General features: G+C 40.7%; 1 protein-coding gene across 11 annotated transcripts in view; it reads left to right on the top strand.

The window, feature by feature from the left end:
* Nucleotides 1-23,404, top strand: part of LOC148373607 (receptor-type tyrosine-protein phosphatase F-like) — a 317,971-nt gene that overhangs the window by 243,597 nt on the left and 50,970 nt on the right. For all 11 annotated transcript variants that reach the window (XM_088327232.1, XM_088327216.1, XM_088327256.1 and 8 more), the window contains 2 exons: nucleotides 1,251-1,475; nucleotides 17,875-18,032. In XM_088327232.1, the coding sequence (XP_088183358.1) occupies nucleotides 1,251-1,475; nucleotides 17,875-18,032 (383 nt within the window). The remainder of the gene's footprint in view (nucleotides 1-1,250; nucleotides 1,476-17,874; nucleotides 18,033-23,404) is intronic.

Raw genomic sequence — 23,404 nt, 5'->3', positions numbered from 1 at the left:
ACTGAGTGTTTAAAACGTATGGGTTCCAAATCAAAAGATTCATTTAAGCTTTGTTTAATTGTACAGCGGTACCTCTTTATACGAGCAACTCTAAACAGGATAATTTTAATAAGGGATTTTTTTTCGGGGAACAAAATATTTGCTCCAAGTACAAGGGTGAATCCAAGCTACCAGCAGTCACAGAGGCTACCACTGGAGACCACTAAAGACCGCTCACCACCATATTTAGCATGTCCAAGTTGGTGCATGTGCTTCCCACCATCAGACGCCTGATCCCGCCCACTTGTTTTTATTACGCAGTAAGTTTGTTTTTATCATATCGCATCTGCTTTTTGTGACCCTAGGCATGAGTTCTGGAATGGGAAACGGGAAGGTATTTCCTTCCTCCCAAAAAAGAGATTGGATGTAGATTTAAACCAAGCAGGAAATGATAGACAATCATAGCTAAGGAGTATGGTCGGTCAACGTCTCTTATTTCTACACGATTTAAAGATGTCATCAAGGTTTTAAAAACGAGCAAGTGCGTGACTGTTTTTTTAAATTGCGAACCACTATTCATGACGGGATGGAGAGACCGGTTATTGTGGATACGCAACAAGGAGCTAGCAGAAGTTGCTGTCTATTGATAAAGACATACAATTAGGGCAGTGTCTGGTACAACTGGAATGGATTTCAATGACCCCCATTGCTGGTTTGAGAAATTTAAGAAGACAACAAGCTCTTTGACGGATTTGGCATAAGAAAGGTGACAAAGACGAGGAAGAGTTATTGTAGCCCTTCACTTTCGCAAGGTGGGAAACGGGCCAATTAGTTTTAATTAATTAATTTAAGGAAAATTGGATTAAATTTTCAGTCATAAAATCATTCAGCTGCTGTGCCACAACTTTTTCACGTAGAAACAGTGGGTTTAACACAGGTCTGTAATTACATGGGCTTTCCGGGTCAAGGTTGGGTCATATTAGTGTAGGTGTAATGACAGGTGACTTAAAAGGCGCTGGAACAACACCTTAGGAAAGCAATATGTTGATAATATTTAAAACTGAAGGTCCAAGGACCCCGAAATGATCTTTAATCAGCGAGCCCAAAAGTGGGTCCAACAGGAAAGTAGTCTGTTCGGCAATACCCACCAGCTGTGTAAGATAATGAAGTGACAAATAACAAACGAGAAAAAAAGAATGAAAAGCAAACCCACTGACCGACCCCTTCAACTCTGTTTTTTATTCACCCAAGGAATGTCATTCTTTCCACAGCTTTTGAAATCAAGCGAAGGCCCGGCGCTGAGGCGGCGGCGTCACCTGGACTTATCCAAGCCGTACATCGCTGCCAAGCTAGCGTCGTTGCCGACCGTTTTCACACTAGGAGACGAGAAGCTTTACAACGGTTTCTACAACAAGCCGCTAAGCAGTGGGCAAGAATATGTCTGCTTTGTGTTGGCTGTTCTGCGATCCGAAAGCACCGACAGCGCCTCCAATTATGTAAGTCCCACTCACTTGTTTATTAGGAAGACTTTTTTTTAAATACTTTGAGGCCATTTGAAGTGGTGCATAACGGATGGTTGAGCCTGATTTCTGGCTTCCTCCAAACCAAATGTTGATAGAACTACTATCGATATAGGTCCCAGGAACGAAACGCATGTCTAGCTTACAACTGCCCATTTGAAAGTTTTTTATTCAATATATTGTGTATTTTACACAAAATGTTTTTGTAAACAAATGGTGTCAAATACTGTAAATTAAGGGAAATTTTCTGCATATAGGTTTTTAGCTGAAAATGGATATATCAAAAGTATCTACAGTACTGGTGATTGATATTGGCGGGTAGTGTTGGGAGCATCACTGAAAAAGAGTAATTGCTTCCAGTTACCAGCTACTTCAATTCAAAAGTAACTTAGTTACCCCAAACATAACAGACACCAAAAAGTAGCAAGTTCCTCCGAATGTAACTCTCTAGTTACAGATTACTGGATATACTTGCATGGAAACCGACCCGCTAAAACTGCTCTAAAATAGCCACATGATAAAAGAAATCAAAGGAAACGTGTTCACCAACCTGTTAAAGCAGTGAAGCCTTCATATTTCTTGTCTTGTGCAATCATGAGAGCTTGCAAACAAACAATTGGCCGAGACACCCCATATCCATTTTGTCTCTGCGCTTAAAATTACTCATTTAGTCCACATTTACCATAAATTGTGTGCTTACGTTTGCCCTATAGATTTCCCTTTGGATTGTTGTTCCTGTATAAGCCCCACTAACTGCCTACCATTCACAACGGGTGACAACCAAATATGTGCATATGACCTGACCACTTGATTTGATTATTTTATTATGTAGTTGTATTTTCGGCTTGGATGCGAGTACATACAGTTGTAGGAATAATATCTTGATACCAGCTCAGTAGCCTAGATGGTAGTGTGCCGGCTTTGAGACTGGGAGGTCGCTGGTTCGCGCCTCGACTGAGACATACCTAATTGGTATAATGGCGGCGCCCTCTGGCTGCGGCTGCACCGACTCGCTACAACGGGTCAGGTGTATCGACATTTCGTTCTGTGTACATTGTTACAAAGAATGACAATACAAAGGAAATTATTATTATTATTATTATTGATGATGAGAAATTCAGCATCTTCATATTTTATCCTTGAAACGGCGACACCATCACTATTTACTTGAACTTTGTAAGTAAATATAAACACGCCTGCCCCCCACATCAACTGCTGGCGGACCGAGCGTTGTATTTGACAATGTGAGCGATGCAATAGTGTCAAGCACTTTGAGGTCATTGTAATTCATGTTTTGCCTTCAATGAGCAGCGGAGTCACGCCGTAACGCACTTTGCAGTAACGACAGTAGCCTTACAAATTTTTTGATGATGTGTTATAGATTGTCTCAAAGAAAAGTAGATGTCGGTGGGTACTCCATTATTACGCACTCATATTATAATTGGTCCGTTCAAACTGGCATTAGACATCTCTTGTTTTAAGTCTTTTTTTTTTTTTACACACCCAACTTTGCCACGACCAAAACGCAGACCAGGAACCGTCAAAGTTGAAGAAAGCTGTCCAGAGTTTTGTCCTTAGTAGTGTCCCTACGACCCAGGGAGTTAAGGGGTCAGTGAACCATGAACTGAACTCACACACTGTGTATAATGTCCTTTTAAATCTGATAGCACTTTTTGAGGCCAATAGCCCAAGTATACCAGTATATGATGATTTCACTTCCCCACCGCGAAAAGACTGACTATTTTATATCAATAAATCCCAAAATGTAATTTCTGCTCTTATTACCCTTGATTTTGTCATTTGTAGATCCTAATATTCACACAGCCAATAGAAGGAAGTTGATACTGATATCGGCCTCAGTCACGAATATGGAAACCTTAAAATAAGGCTGATATCAGGACCGTTACGCACATCTTGCATTTTTTCTCACTTATTTCAGCAATCCCTTTTTGGATTGAGTCATTATTACCTAATACTACCAAATTGACCATTTTTTTATTCGTACTTGTCCCGGGCAAATAAGGACATTCAAATGAATTGTTGAGGGTTAAGAACTGCCTGTTCCCATCAGTGCCCTAATGTTAAATCCTTAATGCGTTGCATTTTTGCTGAACACGACTTGTTGATGACATTTATGACAGTCTAAGTAGAAATAGTTTTTCAATTTCAGACCCAAAGCCTCCTCTTTAACTCTCCAAATTAAAAAGAAGTCATCCCCACGCTCACCACTCCTCACGCCTGACAAACTATTTAAGTTTATCGGCCATCCCCAGGCTCTAACTACGTCGCCTCTAAAGCGTGTCCAGAATAGGCAGCAACAGAGAGCCAAATCGCGCTTGTTTTTATTGCCACTTAGCCTTTAATACAGAAGCCTCTAAAAGTCATTGCGGCTTGTCCCGCTAAGTCCCCCCGGCTCGTGCTCCACCCCCTCGCCCCACAGACCGCCCCTATCTGGCCCCGCCGAGTCCTGAGAGATGCGGCTTTTCTCAAAGCCCCTTACAATACTTAGAAACGAGACGCTTTGGCTTTTTAAGTGGACACATCAAAAGGGCCCCCAACCCGCAGGCCCCCCCAAGGAACTTTCGGCAGTCTACATGACTCCGGGAAAAATGAGAGTCGGCGATTGCTTTGGGCTGCTACTGGACTCTGCACATGCATATTTAGTAGACGTTCCGAGTGCAAATCAGGGCTCGTCGCTGCATTTTCAGTCGCCGCAAAGTCACGGTATGCTAGAAGTTGTGATCCGGTGCATAGCGTGAAGATTTGGTTTTTATTGAGGTCCATTTAAGGTCTTCCCAAATTCCTAAATGAATTGTGAGAATGAGTACATGTTTTCTGCATAAAACATATTTATATTCAATCTGTACTTTCTCATTTTCTTCTCAAATAATTTCAATTTGAAGACTGCATGTCTCGTTGTTGTAATCCTGAGTTGTGACATCATCGGACGAACACCCAGGACCACTGTAAACCAGTTGCCTTAATGTGTTAATTAGTCGAAGAGGTTACTAGAGCTTTAACTAAAGTTTTGGTTGTTTTTGGGAGAATGCATTGGCATTGTGCCACATTCAGATTCAGATCTACTTTATTGTCATTCTAGTACACGTGTATACAGAACGAAATGTCGATACATCTGACCCGCACAGTTTCCTTGAATGTACAGATATAAGTAAAAGTTGTATTGTATTATGGCTACGTATTGTATTTTACCATAGTGCCGATAGTGCAAGAGGAGTAGCTAACCAGATGTGCAAAATGGGCAGTCAGGTTAACAAGTCAGGTAAACAGTAACATTAACACTGTAACAATAACGCTGTAAGTACAATAGTGCAGAGAGCAAATGTGCAAGGAGTGGCAAGCTATAAAGAACTGCCAGTAGTGCAAAAAGTCAGATTAGCAGCCGTTTAGATTTAGGTTAACTATATGTTAGATTGACCATTTAACAGTCTAATGGCCAGGGGGACTAGACTACTGCACCGCACACTGCAGTACCTCTTCCCAGAGGCTAGCAGAGTGAACAGTCCATGATGGGGGTGAGAGGGGTCCCCGATAATGTTATTAGCATGGGATAGGCAGCGCTTCTGGCCAATGTCCTGAATGGAGGGAAGTGTAGTCCCGATTATTTTCTCTGCTGTCCTCGTTACCCTCCTCACACTACCCCAGTCGGTAGCGCTGCAGCCTCCACACCACACAGAGATACAGATGGTCAGGATACTCTCTATGGTGCCCCTGTAGAATGCGATGAGGGAAGGTCGGGGCAGGTGGGCTCTCCTCATCCTCCGCAGGAAGTACAGGCGCTGCTGTGCCCTCTTAACCAGTGATGCAGTGTTCACGGACCAGGTGAGTTTGTTTGTAATGTGCACCCCTAGGAACTTGATACTGCTGACAACCTCCACAGCCTTGTTGTTGATGCAAAGTGGGGCATGGTTGGGCTGGTTTTTCCTAAAGTCGACAATGATCTCTTTAGTTTTGTCAACATTCAGGACCAGGCTGTTGTCCCTGCACCAGCCCACCAACTGCTCCACCTCCTCTCTGTAGGCCAGGTCGTTGTCTTCCCTGATGAGGCCCACCACTGTTGTGTCGTCAGCATACTTCACGATGTGGTTTGTGGCGGACCTAGGGACGCAGTCGTGTGTCATCAAGGTGAACAGCAAGGGGCTCAGGACACAGCCTTGGGGGGAGCCCGTGCTGAGGTAGATGACATCTGAGATGTTCTGACCTATCCGCACTGATTGGGGTCTTTCACTGAGGAAGTCCAGCAGCCAGTTCCGCAGGGGGGTGTTGAAATCCAGGAGTCTCATTTTGTCTACCAGATGTTGTGGGATGATGGTGTTGAATGCTGAACTGAAGTCCAGGAACAGCATCCGCACATGGGTGTGCTTCTCCTCTAGGTGTGTCAGGCTCAGGTGAAGCGCAGAGGAGATGGCATGTGGATACAATAATGATAGAACAAGGGGAAGGCAACTTAAAAGGGGGTAACTTTCAAAAAAACCCACTGAGAACCGCCAAAGGTGGCAAAAACGCAAGGCTGGCCGGCCAAAAAACAAGCAGAGCAGCCAGGCTAACCGGAGACCAGCAACAAAAAGCAGCATCAAGTAATGGAATAAACTAATAGACACAGGAAAACCACACCAGGCTAGCAAGCCAAACAACACACAGTGGGGAGCCAACAAGTGCCAACTAAACAGTAGAACCCTCGGAAGGCCTGACGCTAAAGGGGAGCTAGATGGACAAATTTATTCCAATGGCAACACACGATGCAAAAAAACACAAACAATATGCCATAATCATCTACCTTCAAGCAGAAATGAGCGGTATGCAACCGCTCTTCACTACAATCGCTGTCTGTTTCTGAGCTCAGCTCACATGTTGTGTTATGGGATTCACAATTTTGAAAGTCACAGCTCTTAAGGAAACTAGCCAGATGGGTCAACTTTGAGACTCATGTTTTGCAACATATTTACATAATTGTGGGGAGGAACACTACTAGTTGTGTACCTAGTTGGGAAAAAAATCTATTTGGGAATACCTTTAACAAAAGACAACAGGTTACTGTTGATCTTCTCATGCCTTTTGTCTTATTTGACCGTTGTAGTTTGTCCGAACGCGGTCCGCATACGACTTTTAGATGCAAGTGGACACAAAGCAGAGCCCCAAAAATCCACGCCAATCCCTCCTTTTCTTCCATTCTTTCACTTTGTGCTCTTTCTCTGGGTGTATTTCACCAGTGTGACGAGAGCAGAGGAGATTGATTTGCACAGCTGGAGTTAAGAGGCAGGAGAGGGCCTGGTCGCAGGAGACCCTTGGAGCCTGTAAAGCGGGCTGGATTCCCTTGAAACGCTGCTTTGAATATCCCTAAGGCCCCCTCCTTGCCTGTAATTCCCACCAGTGTGAGAAGTGGAAAGGAAGGTGTGTCTGGGGCGACAGTGGGCAAGCCGAGATACGCTCCAATGGGAAGGAAATGCTTTCCAGCTGAACAAAAAATAACAGGATAGAAAATTGAAAAGCCGCTCGCAACTTACTTTGATTTTGATGTGTACCGTCACATTTAGATTTGACTGTGGAAAGTGGAGCCGGTTTATGTTACTTTGTTTATTAAGGCCAAACACATTGGATCTAGGTATTGTTGTGTTGATTTGAACATACAATGTCAGACTATGTTGAGTTTACAATTTCTGACAACTCTTATCGTGATGCCTGGCAGAAGACAGAAAAGAACGTCATGACAATTATGCAAATAAACGAAAGGTTAACACCTCCAACAAAAAACAGATCAGTCTGCTGAATTTTGTTTGAATAAATTGAGTATTGGAAACTGCAGGCTAATTAAATTGCGAACTAATGTTGAATAATTTGGAACATATAGGTGCAACTAAAGAAGCAAAGTGATAATTGTATCCTAGATTCAGCTATACTGTTTCTTATCCCAATCTGTCATTAGAAACACAAACCTTTTTTAGAGGGACAGTGTTATATGACCACTAGAAACCACTTTATTGTGTAGTGCACTCAAAAACAAGTGCTGAAAAGCACAAGGAAGAATACAAAGTACGGAAACTCAAGGTGACCAAACCGCACAATGTTTATTCTACTCTTTGGGGCCAGCCTTTCAACCTGTAGCAGCAACATGGCTGTGAGTATCAACTTTTGTACTTTTGCTGTCTGGTAATCCTGAAAGGGGGATGCCACATGTGCGGTCCCTTCTCAAGGTTTCTTCATTTTCCTCATGTTGAGGTTTTTTGAGTTTTTCCTTGCCCTCAAGTTGGTTCCAGATCAGGGGATGGTGTAATAATACTGTAGTCTGAAAAATAGTCGGTGTAATAACCTGTGCAGCCCTTTGAGACTCTTTGTGATTAAGGGCTATACAAATAAAAATGACTTGAAAATGACTTGACTTAATTTAAATACACATTTCTCGAGTTACGAGTATTTCAATAAATGCATGTTTATCTGATAGTTGATGTATGTCTGTTTATAATTTTAATTTATATTTCTTTAACCATAAATAAAGGTTTTTCTTTTTTTTACCACTAGCAGGTGCTGAATAACACACACTATCCCCTTTCTGGATTAGATTTTTAACCTGTAATATTTTATAGTAAACTTTGGAAAAAATGATTTAAAACACTTTTTTTTCTCATATGGCAGTTTTGCATGTTTAACTTTGGCTAATTTTGCTCATTCATCTCATAAATGATGTAAGAAAAGTATAAAATAATAATATTATTGTAAATAATATCAAATAATGTGCAAATACTTCGTATATTAAACATTGGATATCTAAAACCTGTCAAATCAAACTTTATGACATTAAATATGTATCAATATGATTGTAGAAGTCTAGGTAATTTTGCTTTATTTTAGGTTAATAATTCAAAACTCTAACGTGAATATGAAAAGTTAATCATGAGCTATGCATTTCAAAGCTCTTCTTGTCAAAGGTGCAGTCACGGTTGCAAACACGTTATTTGAATAAAATGCTGATTTTATTGTAAAATAAATTGTAACAGGTTACATTGATTTTAATTGATAAAAGATAAGAAAAGAGACACCAGTGTACTAATATGTTTCTATAAAGGGGGTAGTGAAGCAGAAATTTGAAAATCAACGGTACGCTACGCTCCACTTGGAACAGGATGCTCGCCGGCTTTTCCCCTCACCGCTCAACGCCTGTTGGACTCAACCGGCTGCGTTTAATGGGATTCAATATTTGTGTCTTTTCTTGCCAACCGCCCTTAGCAGTGAATTGCCCCTTCTCTTCTAATCTTCTGTTTCAATCGTAGATATTTAGCCAAAATAGGCAATATTCATTTTGACAGCTCAACAAATGTTTTCTATAAGGTTTCGTCACGTATGAATTCCAGCAATACGAGTGATCGATTTTGAAATGGAAACAATAAGGCATCACTTTAATGTTATTGCTGTTTTAGATAAAGCTTTGACACTAAACTACACGGGATAAAAATAATCTATTCATTTTTTAATGTCTTCAATATGTCGAAGAAGAAAAGTGCAAAGTTGTAGGAAGGCACGTAATGATCAATAAAAGGCCTTCCTTGCTAAAGTAAACAGTTAAACACCTAAAAAAGCCATAATAAAAATCTTTTCATACAAGCTTAATCTGTTAGAGTATAGAATGCTCGTATAACAAGCAAATTTCCCCAACATGAAATCATTAAAAACTAAGTGCATTTTTTTTTTTTACAGCATACTGTTTTTACATTATTTCTTTGACTTTAAATGAAGAGCAGCGCTGTAAAAAAATCTTCCATGACTTTGTAACCTGCACTCGCTGCTTCCTCATGCCAAACCACCGTCACAGAGAAAGTTCTGTTCTCAGATTTTTCAAACCAGCCATGGTTCATAAAATATTGCAAAACCTACTTAAAATATGCAACATTTTCTTTCAATGGGTTAAAAAATATTGTTTTGTTTTGTTTTTTTGCTAGGTTTTGGATATTAAAACATTGTCATCTTTTTTTAATGTTGTGCCAACTATGTGATAAAATATGTTGAAGGTGCTTTCCGTAATTGGATTTTTTTTTTTAACTGTCGCCATCTTCTGACTTAACTCATGATTGCAGCCCCCTTTTGTTGTCCGTTTTTTAATAATAATGATAATAATAATTTCCTTTGTATTGTCATTCTTTGTAACAATGTACACAGAACGAAATGTCGATACATCTGACCCGTTGTAGCGAGTCGATGCAGCCGCAGCCAGAGGGCGCCGCCATTATACCAATTAGGTATGTCTCGGCCGAGGCGCGAACCAGCGACCTCACGTGTTTGAATAAATTCTCTGTTATGGGGTTTGCGTTGGACTGTATTTGAAACATGCCTTTTCTTACTTTCACCATTTTAATGCTACACTAATGAAAATACCGTGCAGACGAGAATGATATCACTCACCAACCACGATCCCCCTCATTCCCCAATCCCTGCCTTCTAATGTGTTGCGCGTCCTGAGCATTGTTGCTAAAAGTAAAATAAAAGCTGATAGGGGCAGTCAAAAGAAAACTGTAGAGGCTCTTTGAACTTAGTTGAGGCATTGTTAACATATACCTGAAAGTGAAACAATAACTTTTTAAAGACCCCTCAAATAACACACTCCACCTAAACATTTGATTACGTTGTTGCCAATTCCAAATGGAGATCGTCCAAATTCTCTTAATATCCTGGCGATGGAGTTTGAGGAATTGATAAATTCTCTGCAGCTTTATTGTGACTAATTGAAATGGACGAGACGCTGTGGTTTTTTTCTCCTCCTCACATAAATAAACACAAAAGAATCTAAATACCACAAAACCAAAGTCCACACGTGTGTTTACGTGAGTCACACACTTTGGGATTAACGGAAGTCATTACTCGTTGTGGCTCTTAATTATATCTGCAGTCAGACTGGAACTTGCATTGAAAATGAGATTATTTTTCTCTGGCAGAACCGAAGCGGAACGACAGAGCTTGTCCTCTCACTGAACCAGCAGTCCAAATCTTTGACAAAAAAAATAAAAAATCTGTGTGTTGGAGCTCACTGCGTCAAAACTCACGCGGAACTCCCTTTTCCTTTAAAAAATATGTGAAAAGAATACAATCACTTGTATGCGCTCTACTGTAAGAGGGGTTTATTATTGCACCGTTCGTAGCGGAGGTGATGATTACAAGGCAGCTCTCAATGATTGCATCACAAAAGCCCCTGGCTGCACTCTGCCAGCAAATCAGCAGGCATTTGTTGACTATACAAACAACTCCATTTTGACACTTTACTCATTCAATGCCATAACATATAAATATGTTTTCAGAAGCGTTGTCCCTGAGTGCCAAAACGTAAAAAGACATTTTTGTTGTTTTATTTAAAAAAAAAAAAAAAAAAAAAACTATATATATATATATATATATATATATATATATATATCTATATATATATATATATATTAAAGGATTTGGTGCTGCTCATAAGTAAGTATCAAGCCTATGGGATTGATTTCAGTAGGATAAATCACCATTAGATGGCAGGAGTGAGTGGCTTCGTTCAGATCTTTGTCCACACGTCCTTGAATCCAAACCTTCTAGTGTTGCTACCTGAAACCGGCGAAAGAGAGTGTGGGGGCACCCCCACCTGGCAAGTAGATGTATGTGAGAGTAGTGAAAATATGGAATAATCGTTGACTCTTCAACATAGCTTTTTTCTTTGGAAAAAAGAGGACGTCATAATCTGGTCAGAGAGAGATGATGTTTCATGCCCGAGGGAACTTGATTGCCATGTTGAACTGACAAGTTTGGGCATGGTTAATGCATATTTCATGCATAAGCTTAGTGTTCTTGCAAAAAAAAAATATTTTGCAGGTAAAGTGTCCATGTGTTTCTGTAAAGAATATAAAGATATTGGAGGTATCACAAATGCTAAAAAATAAGCAACAAAGTGAAAGTTTTGCTTGAAATGATGCATTCTTTCACCAAAAAAAAGCTGTTTTCCTCAAAAGGTTTCATAGAAACAAGTATTCTAAGTAAACCTAGCAATGTTTACTGCTGTTTACTAAGCAACGGCAATGTCCGGAATCATATTTTTTTTCGACTAGAAGACAAGAGTTCAGGCTTTCTTTCGATATGTCCTATGCCTATATAGCTACCAAACTAGATTTTCTAGAGGCTTTCAAAAATTGTCAGGCTCCTCCAATCTGAGAAAAATCTGTGGTGTTGAATGAGTTAAACCTGTCACTCGACTTTTGATAAACCTTCGCCGATCAACGAGTAGGGACGAGGAAGTTGCAGAGGAAGGAAAGAAAAAAAGGAAGGAAGAGAAAGCCGCACGCGTTCACGTCGCTCCACAACCTGAGGCGGATAAACAAGCCCGAGGAAGTGTGAAACGGGATGATAGATGCTGCTGTGTATTAACAGTATCATTTAACGGCGCGTGAGGGAGGGGGACTCACGGGTAATACTGCGTGATGAGGACGGGTAGGGAGATGAAGGCCTCCCTTCGCAGAGATGCAGTCACGCAAATAAAATGTCTTCTTAATGTATACTCCTGTGTTTTACTGTATGTAAAATATACTTGCAGAATGTTTTATATAGTTCTGTGATGCAGTAACCCTCCAATGTTTATAGTTCATTGGACTTTGCCCTCGCATAGATAAACAGTTAATTCTGCCACTCTTAACTTTGTTTTTTTAAATTATATGTATTAAAAATGAATAACTATACATCAAACTTTGATCCAAGAACATAAAAACATAGTATTATGCAAAATACCTTAATGCGATTTTTTCCAAGTCATGTTTATTTGTATAGCCCTTAATCACAAGAAGTCCAGAGACTACAGATGATTGAAAACCGCAGATTACACCACCCCCCAATATAAAACCTACATGATTTAATGATATACTGGTATATATTTTTTAATATCATATGGATTTGGTTGTTGATATAAAAAGGGACAGGACCACGGCCAAAATTTGTGTTGTCTCAAACTCCTTCATCTGTATTTTAAAGGTTAGGATTTTTCTTTTAAAGTTTCCTTAAAAAGTTGAAAGTAAAATGTATATACAATATAAAGTATTTGTTAACAATTCCCAACTGAGTTGAAAGAACCCTTATATGTTTTTTTCCCACTGCGCCTATCTGCTTTGTTCTTACTTTTGGAAAAGCTGTTCGAGGCGGGACACATTCGAGAAATGGGAGAATAAGAGAGTGACCTTGTGTCCCACTTTTTCTAACAACAGACCCGTTTTACGTACAGTTCAAATACCAACCCAAACCCCAAGACAGATTAAAGAAAGGTGACTTTATCAAGCATGTCTAAGAAATGCGCGTACTTGCACATCCAACATAAGCAGCTTGACAGAGGTTACAATGATGACACAAGCCAGGAGATTGCAGCAGCGAGTAAAAAAAAAAAGTTCAAAATTCCATGTAGCTCCTTTAATCTTTTAAAAAAAAGTTTTATAGCTCTTTACAAAACTGCATTATGCTGGCCTGATGCTTCTTTCAAAGGTCCTGGTGTGCCTCGGCAGAACACCAAATTTTCCTTTCAGCACAGTTAGTGTCAACGGTCGCGCGTAGAGCACTTTGGCAGGACCTGAATGAACGACAGGCAAGAAGAAATGGGGATTTTAGCGAGAGTCAACATCCAATGAAAGAGGACGCAGTAATGGTCCTAGTTCCACTTTTTGTCTCGTCAACGTCTCCCCTTCAGGCTGTGTCAGGCTCGGATGAAGAGTGGATTGTGAGCTTCCACTGCAAAGGCAGGCAAGACACAGATAATGGCGGCCTTAGCGGGCACGTTTGTTTTTGCGGCTGCACGCCCCCCTGCGGCTTATTTCAGCCACTTTGGGAAAGACAAGAGGCTCACAGGGTCAACAGCGAGTCGAAACAAATGTGTCGGTTTTTTTTTCCTACACGCGGCGAATCCGGAGCTCCAGGGATTGTAGTGGAGTTGGAAAGGGTGAAGCGGAGGGGTGGGGGGATATGTAGCCCAAGGGCCAGATCACAGACTGGATATAGTGCAACGAGCAGAACATTTCTTACTCTCATTGTCTTCTTCACATGCTGACAGCTTTTATCAGCTTCTCCTTGAGTGTGTGAGTTACTACTGGCAGCTAAATAATCCCGTTTATGTTTCATGCATGCACATATACATCTAACACTCATTAAGAATGAAAAATGAGTAAATGAGTGAGTCACAACAAACATGTATGACATTACATTTATTTTGAGCACACGATAACCCAAAATAAAAATAAAAAAACTATGTGATGCCTGATTTTCAAAAATAACTTGATTATTATTGAGTAAATAAAAGTGCCATATTTGTGTTACTCAACTTGCTCAACACAGGAGGAAAAACCTAGACAAACACACCATTAAATTGTACTCAATTGTTAAAATAAGGTTAGTATGTATTTAAAAATGTTTGCATGAAATAATGTACCTTGTATACCCGCATTTAAGCCACCATCGCATATAAGGTGACCACCTAAACTTGCTCTAGAAGAGCCACATACTAAAAGAAGACAATATCTGTACACCAACCTGTGCAAGCAGTGAACCCTCCGTATTTCTCGTCTTGTACAATTTTGAGATATTGCAAACAAACACTTAGGCATTCAAAGATCCCTTTCTCAATTTCTGGGTACCTTTCATGTTTTGATTCCCTTTCGGGCAATGGGCCTAAGATGAAATTTTCATCGTCTGAAATTTTTATTTTCACCAAACGTTCTTGCTGCTTCCATGTTGTTTGTTTCTTTAGCGGCCATTATAACTTTTAAGTAGAAGTCGGCAGTATCTGACAGATATTTCCTTTTTCCTCCATGGCTCGATTTATCTCTCGATTTAGTTCACCTATGTCTTTCTTAAACGTATACTTATGAAGCATTGCATTATAAACAGAGTATGGAAATGTTATTCTGTTCGTTACAACAGCAGATCTGGTCCGTCAGTATTGGGTAAAATGCTCATTCAAAAGGCAGGATTCACCAAATTGAAAAAAAATAAATTGCATGATTTTTTTAATGTCTTGTGATTTTCAATGACCTCGGGAACAAAGTGTATGCATTGCATACATGAGCATGTCTGAACTTTATAATGAAATAAGGTTTAAAGCTGCCAAATCATTTCGGGGGAGTCCTGTCCCAACCTTGATATTAGTCCCTAAGCTTCAAGAGTGCAAGCTAATACTGTATTTTCGGCACTATAGGGCTCACCGGATTAGAAGGCGCACCCCCAAAATGTAGTATTTCGCCATATATTTTTAAGGTGCACTGCACTATAAGACACATGGAATTTAAATTACAATAAGAGCTAACGTAATAAGGTTGTGTGTTAGCGTTGGCCATTTTATACCCTTTTAATATGAATTATGATTGATCATTTAACATTTATTCTGTCCAAAATCGCAAAAAAATTGTGTCCAACAGGAATCGAACCCTGGTCACGGTACTAAGAGTGCCTAAACCTTACCACTAGACCACTATTATTAGCCGTTCATTACATAGAATTAAAAGAATCATCATAAAATCGGACTCTGAGGAAAGTTGTAAGAGTGCAAAGAAATGCTGAACATTACCGGGTGCTTCGTGGATTGTTTTTCCACCCAGAAAGAGACTGAGGTGTTGTTGGCAAAGAAAACTGTAGCGGTGTTGCAGGCCTGGTCCTACTGCTATGGCCAGGCTACGGAACAACTCTCACAAGCAACCCCTGTCAAGCTTGTATCTTATAAACGCTAGATCCATTACCCAACGGATGACCTGAAGCTACAACTTGTGGGAAACAGCTACATCCATAACTCTTTTTAGTATTTTAGTCATCGTGACGACCTGGCTCTAGTCAAGTTTTCCTGAGGCTAGCGTACAACTGGCTGCCCTCTAAATCACTTTGTATAGTGAAAATGAAGACGATTCATTTAACTACAAGTCTGTGTTTTTTGTTTTTATTTGTAGATCTATAGTTGTTATTTTGTCATCCGGATGTTGACTGTCGAGTGGCTTTTTTAGAACGCAAACCTTCCGAAAAACAAGGGATTACTGAATGTTGGTTTAAGATCAGGGCATGGACTAATTGTAACGTGTGCAGTCGTTTGAGTTATTTTGTGATTAAGGGCTATACCAGGAGTGGCTAACCCGGTCCTGGAGAGCCGCACGTCCTGCATGTTTTGGAGGTTGCTCTGCTCCAACACAGGTGATGCCAATTTTCAGCTTGTTAGCAAGCTTTGTGAGAGCTTGATAACTATCCAGGGGATTGGAATTACCTGTATTGGAGCAGAGAAACGTCCAAAACATGCAGGACTGGGTTAGCCTCCCCTGGGCTATACAAATAAATGTGACTTGACTTAAATGTATTAACTTCTTCCCTTTAAAAAATACTGAACGTTGTATGAGATATTATGAATCTGATAACAAATGGTGCGATTTGGTCACTTTGGGTGTCCGTAGTTTGTATACTTTTTTGTGCTTTGTAGCACTCGTCTTTGGTTGCATATCCAGTGGTCAAATACTACAGTTTCCCTTTAAGTGTTCACTCAGCCGCTGTGCATTTCCTCAGCCCTAACCGCTATAACAGAAGTTTACAGAGGACTCTGAGCCCATCTCAGTTTATCTTTCCAATTAATATCTGCCTTTGTGCCAGCGAGCGGGCCGCTGTGTCACTAATGATGCGGATTACCGCCGCCTGCCGGCACCGCTGCACGCTGAGATCCCGATCTCCTCCACTAGGGCTTGCGATTTTGTCAGAAGTGGCCTTCCTCTCTCCCCAAACGGCGTTTCTACACCGCAGTGCCATGAGCGACATGCTGAGTTCTAATGATGAGAAGCTTTGCCGCTCTCTCGTCTGTCACCCGGCGCTTTCGCCCTACCTCAAGCTCACACCTTCGCCCCTTGACTCATCTTCCTCTCCGTTGCCTTTTTTTTTAAGGCAAAAGACAGGGGAGGGCGAGACATCTCATTTTGGCGCCCCTGCTGCCTTGCTTCCCACCCAATCGCTCAACCGTCATGCCGCGCACGCTAATGAAGGGAAAGTGATGCCCCCCATTTATCTTTGGCGAGACCCGAGGGTAGAGAGATTGGTGGGGAGGGGGGATTTTGACACCCCCTGCCCCCTTGCTTACACTCTTTAAATCTCATCAGGCACCTTCCATCATTTAGTGTGACATTGTGGAAACATTTTTTATCTAGGGTTAGGTTCCAGTTCAAAACTTTACACAAACATGTTACTTGTTTTAAACCAGGGGTGGGTAAACTACATCCTTGGGCAACATGTGACACGTCACGCTTTTTAACCCGGCCCGCCAAACAAAAATGAAAAAATATGATTTTATATATATACAGTTATCTCTTGCTCTATCGCGGTTTACATTTTGCAGTTTTGATATTTCGGAAAATATTTTTGCGGCAGACAACACACAATAAATGGTATCACAGAGGAGGGTCGCTAAGGGCTGTATGTGTGTCTGTGTTGGGTGGGTGTGACTGTCTGTTTGCCTGACTGTGATAAGATGGTGTATGCTGTCAGTCAGAATGCTAAGGAGGGTGCTTGAGTCAATGTGTTCACCCAAAACAAACTGCAAAGCATGGCGATAGCTAGTATTTTAGCAGCTTGTTACATTGAAAAGAGGTTCATAAATTAAATCCGACTCTGAAGAATGTCCCGACAAAATGCTGATCACCACGAGGCGCCGTCAGGACATCAAGCATAAGGGGGGCTGCAGGTCTCGTCTACTGCTGCGGCAATGTAACAATTCTCACAAGCCCCCCCTGCTTAGGCTGTATCTCACCAATGCCAGATCCATTAAACTGATGACCTGGATCTACAACTCGTAGGAAACCGCTACATTTTTGACGTTTGTTTCTTAACAGTCACAGAGACCTGGCTCAATCCGAGGATCCCTGATGCTAGCTTGCTGCTATCCGGCCTCCTTACACTAAAAGGAGAAGCCCTCCCATTTCATTGTACTGTTGTATAGTAACCATTCATTCATTCAACTGCAATTCTATGTCCTGTTTATTTATTTGTAGATCTAGTTATTATATGTTACTCATATCCAATGAATATATAAATGTTTCTACTTCAAGTGTTCCGTCTTCAACGACCCGTTCTTCCAATAATAATAATTTTTGAGAAAACAACCTTTTAAACGAGCACTAAGCTTTTTGTTGGGGAATATTAGAAAAACATGTTTTTTTAAATCCGACAATAATTTGATGCGGACTTGGTTTGCGTGATTTTGAAATAAAAAGTTTGTCCCCAAAACGAGAAGTGGAAAATTAAGTTTCCTTGTAAAATATGTTTTTTTGTCTTTATACCTATAATTTTTCTTATATTATTAAAATATATTTTGAAGATAAAAATTGAAATCCAAAAAATAATCTTGATCTATTCTTCACAGATGACGTTTTCAGCCAGTCCCTACTCAGACCTTATCATGGTCACGACACAGTCGCTGGCCCAGGGAGCAGAGCAAACGGAAATGTTGTGGGTTATGGGCCCCGTGCTTGCCGTGGTGCTCATCATCAGTGTGGTCATCACCATTCTGCTTTATAAGAAGTAAGTGAAACCTTTCATGCCACCTCTTTTTTAGAGGGAGGGTTCCTCTTTTTTGAGTGGGGGGATATTTCTGTCACTCATCTTACCTTTTTTTTCGTCCCTCACTTTACTATTGTTTTGCGTTCTGTCCTGGCGAGCCATTACATTTCATTTTAATTTCCTTTTTTTTTAATTGTCACTCTTTGTAACCATCCACACAGAACGAAATGTCGATACACCTGACACGTACAGTTTAACTGTAGCGAGCCGATGCAGCCACAGCCAAACAGGGCGCTGCCATTTTAGACCCAACTGCTGTGTTGGGAGGTGACCAAACCCCCCAATTCCAACCCTTAATGCCGAGCGCCAAGCAGGGAGGCAATGAGTACCAATGTTGTAAGTCTTAGGTATGACTCGGCCGAGGCGTGAACCAGCGACCTCCCAGTCTCTGAGCGGGCGCCCTACCATCTAGGCTACCGAGCTGGTTAAAATTGAAATGATCTGCATTTATATAGCGCTTTTCAGGTCAAGACTTCCCAAAGCGCTTTACAACGTGCTTCACATTTCCCAATAGCGGCCGTGCAGCCATGTAAGGCGCTAACCTGCTTATTGGGGGTATTAGGGGTTCAGTGTCTTACCCAAGGACACTTCGACTGCCGCCCCGCATACTCAAAAGCCAACCTGTTCTCTAGTCAGTCCTGCGCCTCCCCGCAGTCCACTAAGTGACTCGTTCAGGCTGCTGTAGCCCTTCTGTTCTCCCTGACAGATTGACAGGTGGAAGTGTGGGTTGGAAGCTGTGAGGTTTTTTTTTTGGTTTGGTTTGTTTTCTTCGAATAAAACACACTAAGCAATAGTTGAGTTCTGACCGAAGCGGCTCTTACTGCTACCTGTGCGTTTTTCGAATAGAGACCCTGCAATTATGTTGTACGTGGAAAAGTACCCTGACATGGCATCTTATGCTTGACATTTTCAAAGAGCTGGATTAAAACAAGAGGATAATAATTGCCTTTTAATACCCTTCCTCTCCTTCCCTTCTTTTTTATGAACGCAGCAAACAGGAGAGGTGGGTACTGTCACTCATCATCAGTCGTATCCTCCATCCGTGCTGTGTGGTCTAACGCTTCCTCTATCATGCAAAATTAGAACCAATTGGAAGGAAATCAGACTGAAATTTGGCGCATCGAGACATATTTGTTGAATTTTGACAGATGTGAGGCGCAGCGCATGCCACATTCGATAAACAAAGCCTCATTAGTTGACTTTTGATGAATGTCAGCAGTGAGTGCGATATTGCACGAAAAAAAAAAATTTGTAACGTTGCTTGTAACTTGCTTCAAAAAGTAATTGCATTACCGCCAACAACCACCCCTGCTTAATGACACCCAAAAGTAGCGCGTCGTTCTAAATGTAACTATCTAGTTACGAGTCACCGAATGTACTCGCATTGAAGCCGAAAACATAAAAATGCTAAAATCAAAAAACAAACAGCCACATAATAAAATAAGTCAAAGAAAACTTGTACACCAACCTGTGAAAGTGTGAAGCCTTCATATTTCTTGTGTAATCATGAGAGCCTGCAAAGGAACAGTTATCCGAGACAGTGCATATTCATTTTGTCTCTGGGCTTTAAACCGCTCAAAAATTTCCTCATCCATTGCTAAATACTGCCCAAGATATTTTCTCTGTTTCCAGTGATGGTTTATTGCAAAAAAAATTAACTTGGAAAAAAAAATCCAAAACACTTTTACCGTAAATTCTGAGCTTGGCTTTTCCCAATTGATTTCTCGTTGGTTTGTTGTTCCTGTATAAGCCCACACGCTGTCTACCATTCACTCCTAGGTGACTCGCAAACAGACATGTGCATTAAAGATGACCCCCGGTTTTCAGTATTTTATTTCATATTTGTGAATACAGCTTATAAGTGAGTATATAGTGTAGGGAGAATATCAGTAGGGAGAAATTACTACACTCTTTACTTGAGACGGTGCCACTTTAACGTTATTAAGTTATACTTAGGAGGACCATAAAAACATGCCAAAGGGTTCATTAATCAGTCCTGGATTAGGTACCAATTATATGCTATTAAAACTTGTGTTAAAACTTGTGTTTTAGTAAGTAGCGCAGCAACGCACCATGTTGTAACATGTTACAGTAATCGTTACCACAATTAGGAGTTACGTTCCAAGAATGGGTTACTTTGTAATGTCTGACTCCCAACACGGATACCAGTGTAGGAGAAAGGCACCATAGCAGAACATAGAAACATTTTGCTGCATGCTTTACATAAAGAATCATTTCTTCATTAACATTTGGGATCCAAAGGTGACCCTTTCCGTTTCAGGACGTTGCCTGGTGTTGCTTTCCATGTGCATGATCCACATGTGGCGATTGTGTTCTTCATCATTTCTGTCCTCATTTCGTTTTACGTCCTGAGTCAGCATGTGACCCTCCAAATCCTCATCTGTGAATATGCCAAGGCAGCACACGACTGCAAAATGGCCCATTGTCAAATAAATGCCAGGCCGGGGGGAAAGTGCCACAAAAAGAAATGTTCTGGTCTTTGAAGCTGACATTATCCTCAACGACCCGTTCTTCCAGGCACAAGTATTAACAAAGGGCTTTTGCTGCCCTCATTAAGGACACGCCAACATGCATGCGCTGACACACTTAAAATACTCCAACTCACAAGTAGATTCCTGCTCTCACTTCAGGGACGATGTGAATAACCTTCTGGAAAAGGCTGCCATGTTCGGAGGCCAACACTTAACCCTGCTGTTGAATTGGTTTCTGGGAATCGGTCGCATTAACTAATAAAATGTATTTAAAAATTACAAAGAGAAAAAAAATCCATTGATATTTACTTTTTACTTTTAATAGTACGGTAGAAGGTTTTTAAAAAGATTATGCTGCCATTTGCTATTAAAAAAGATTATTCTTGTTTTTGGCAAAGAAGACTATTCCGGGACGACTGTACAAATAATTTTGCAGTATCCGTAGCAGAAATACATAAGTTATATAAACATCCAGTCCAGAAAATTATCTACAATTCGTATCATTAGTATCCATACCAGCTGAGTTTTTTTTGTTACTAATCACTCAAAGATGTACCTATTTAGTATGCATTTCTTAAATAACAACTCACGTTATTACTATGTTGCTACTATGTTATTACCAGGTTAATTATTAGAAAGCCTTAAATAGACACGGTCCCCTACTAAAAAAAGATTAGGAAATCCCAATGACCCAGCACTAATGAACTATTTTCAGAACCGGTCTGCAGGCTGCTTAGCTGTCATCACGTTGTTGACCCCTTATCTATATGATACAAAGTACCGACTTTAATTTTGACACTTTAAATTTCCCACTCAAGCTGACAGATAATTTTACAGATACAACTGCACAAACTGTTTTTTCCCCATAAAATTTCATGAAATAAATAAAAGATTCATACAGTGGCCCCACTAATTTGTTCTTGGAGTAGCTCTGTAAACTGAAACATCTTTAAGTAGAGACGCCTTTTGAACGGAAATGTCCTAATCTGTTCCAAGCCCGCAAAAGTATGATATTTACCTTAATAAATCATAATCATCCATGCACCACTTTGGGGACCCCTGCTTTAGAAAACATGGCGGAAAGAAAATCTATATGGCGACATTTGACAACCGCATTTATCAATATCTTGATCAATAATGTAATTAACCTCGCATTATCTTCACGCTTCACAATCAGTTCTACCACAATTTTATAAATGCACTTTAATATTTCATTATGCCGGTTTACTCATGGCATTGATCACCCTGAAACATTCCAAAGCTCAGTCTTATTGTGAGCAGAATGATTAAATGTCCCCTAAATGGGGAACAGCCCAAATCGCATTTGTGCAAATTGTCACTGGAGACACACAAAAGGATTTTTTGTCCCAGATTATCTATCGCGATGCTAGCATTAGCCTCAGACCCGCCGTTTAACCTAACAGGTGGCGTCTTCCAGGTAGAAGGCCTCCAAACCTGCTTATAGAATGCAGTGAGATGTGAGATTTTTCACGGCATACCGCGATAAGGCCTGCTAAGCAGGGTGTGTGCGTGCATGTCAACAGATGCCGGACATCACAATAGATTGGATATGTTCACCTACCGGACAAATACACGGCCGACTGAGCCAGGCTGAGTCTGCGCTGCGACTCAGCAGGCATCACAGGTACGGCCAAACCGGTCTCAATTATACGGTGTTGTGCCGCCCGGCTGACGAGCTAATTACAGCAACGGCCTGTTTTGCTCTCACCCCGGAAAGACTGTAAACACAATGTGTTGTTGGCACTCACAGGTGCGTACTCACAATTGTGAAAATCCCACATATGCACATGTACGCGTGCCTACACGCCAGCTGTCATGTATTCCAACCTTGCCTACGCTACTGCAGGAAAATGATGGTGATTGTGGATCTAATGAGAGGAATTTCCAGAAACAAACTCTTGATTTTTATCACATTGTCTCAAGTATTCGTAGAAAATGGAGCTAGTTTTTCTGACTTTAAAGGAGCAATTTGTCATTTGAGGTCTCCATAAAAAGTTTTAAGTTAGATATTTATTTTTTAAGTATGGGTTAACGATGCCCAACTGAGTTCAAAGGGCATTTATGCTTTATGTTCCACGCTTTTATCTTCGTTTTATCAAAGACGTTTGGGGCGGAACACATTTGGGGAATTTGAGGAATGGAGGCTAGGGGGAGTGCTGAAGAGTGACATTATGCACACAGGATTTTGATTTTGATTTGTCAGTGTAGCATGGAAATGGCCAGAGTAAGAAAGGGCCATATGGTATTAAGCTATAATAGCTGACTGAGGCTGCAATCATGACTCTAATTCAGCAGATGACGGCAGAACATACAAAGTTTCAAATTCCGTACAGCTCCTTTAGCTAACATAAGTTAGCCTTCCAATAAGTGTAAGTACACTACGATCAAACCATTAGATTCTGCTAAATAACACGAACAGACAAAAAAGGTTCCAGCCCTCTGTGAATATTCCCACATCTATTATTTCAGGAAGTTAAAGTCAGATCAGTCCATTCAAGTCCACTAAAATGCTTACTCAACAAGTAAGCTTAAGCTAATTTCAAACTGTAAATTTACCTTTTTTCATAGATTTGCTGGATGTATACTCTGTGTGTTTGTTTGTTTTTTTATTTCAAAGGTTGGTGCATCGTTTAAGGTGTCCTTGTTTGAAGCGTGTCTTCATGCTCGTCCCGTTTTTTGTTTTTTTTTGTTTGTTTGTTTTTTTTTTTTTGGGTGAGTGTCACAGGAAAATGGTGAGAGTAGGAAAAGGCCTGTTTCAAGTAAAACCCACGCACTCGCAGACACACCATAAGGAGCTTGACAGAGGCTGCAGTAATGACA

The sequence above is a fragment of the Urocampus carinirostris genome, chromosome 1 (genome assembly GCF_059441175.1).
Source record: "Urocampus carinirostris isolate Australia breed hairy pipefish chromosome 1, RoL_Ucar_1.0, whole genome shotgun sequence".
In the NCBI taxonomy this organism is placed as follows: Eukaryota; Metazoa; Chordata; class Actinopteri; order Syngnathiformes; family Syngnathidae; genus Urocampus; species Urocampus carinirostris.
This window is presented reverse-complemented; position numbering and strand designations above follow the sequence as displayed.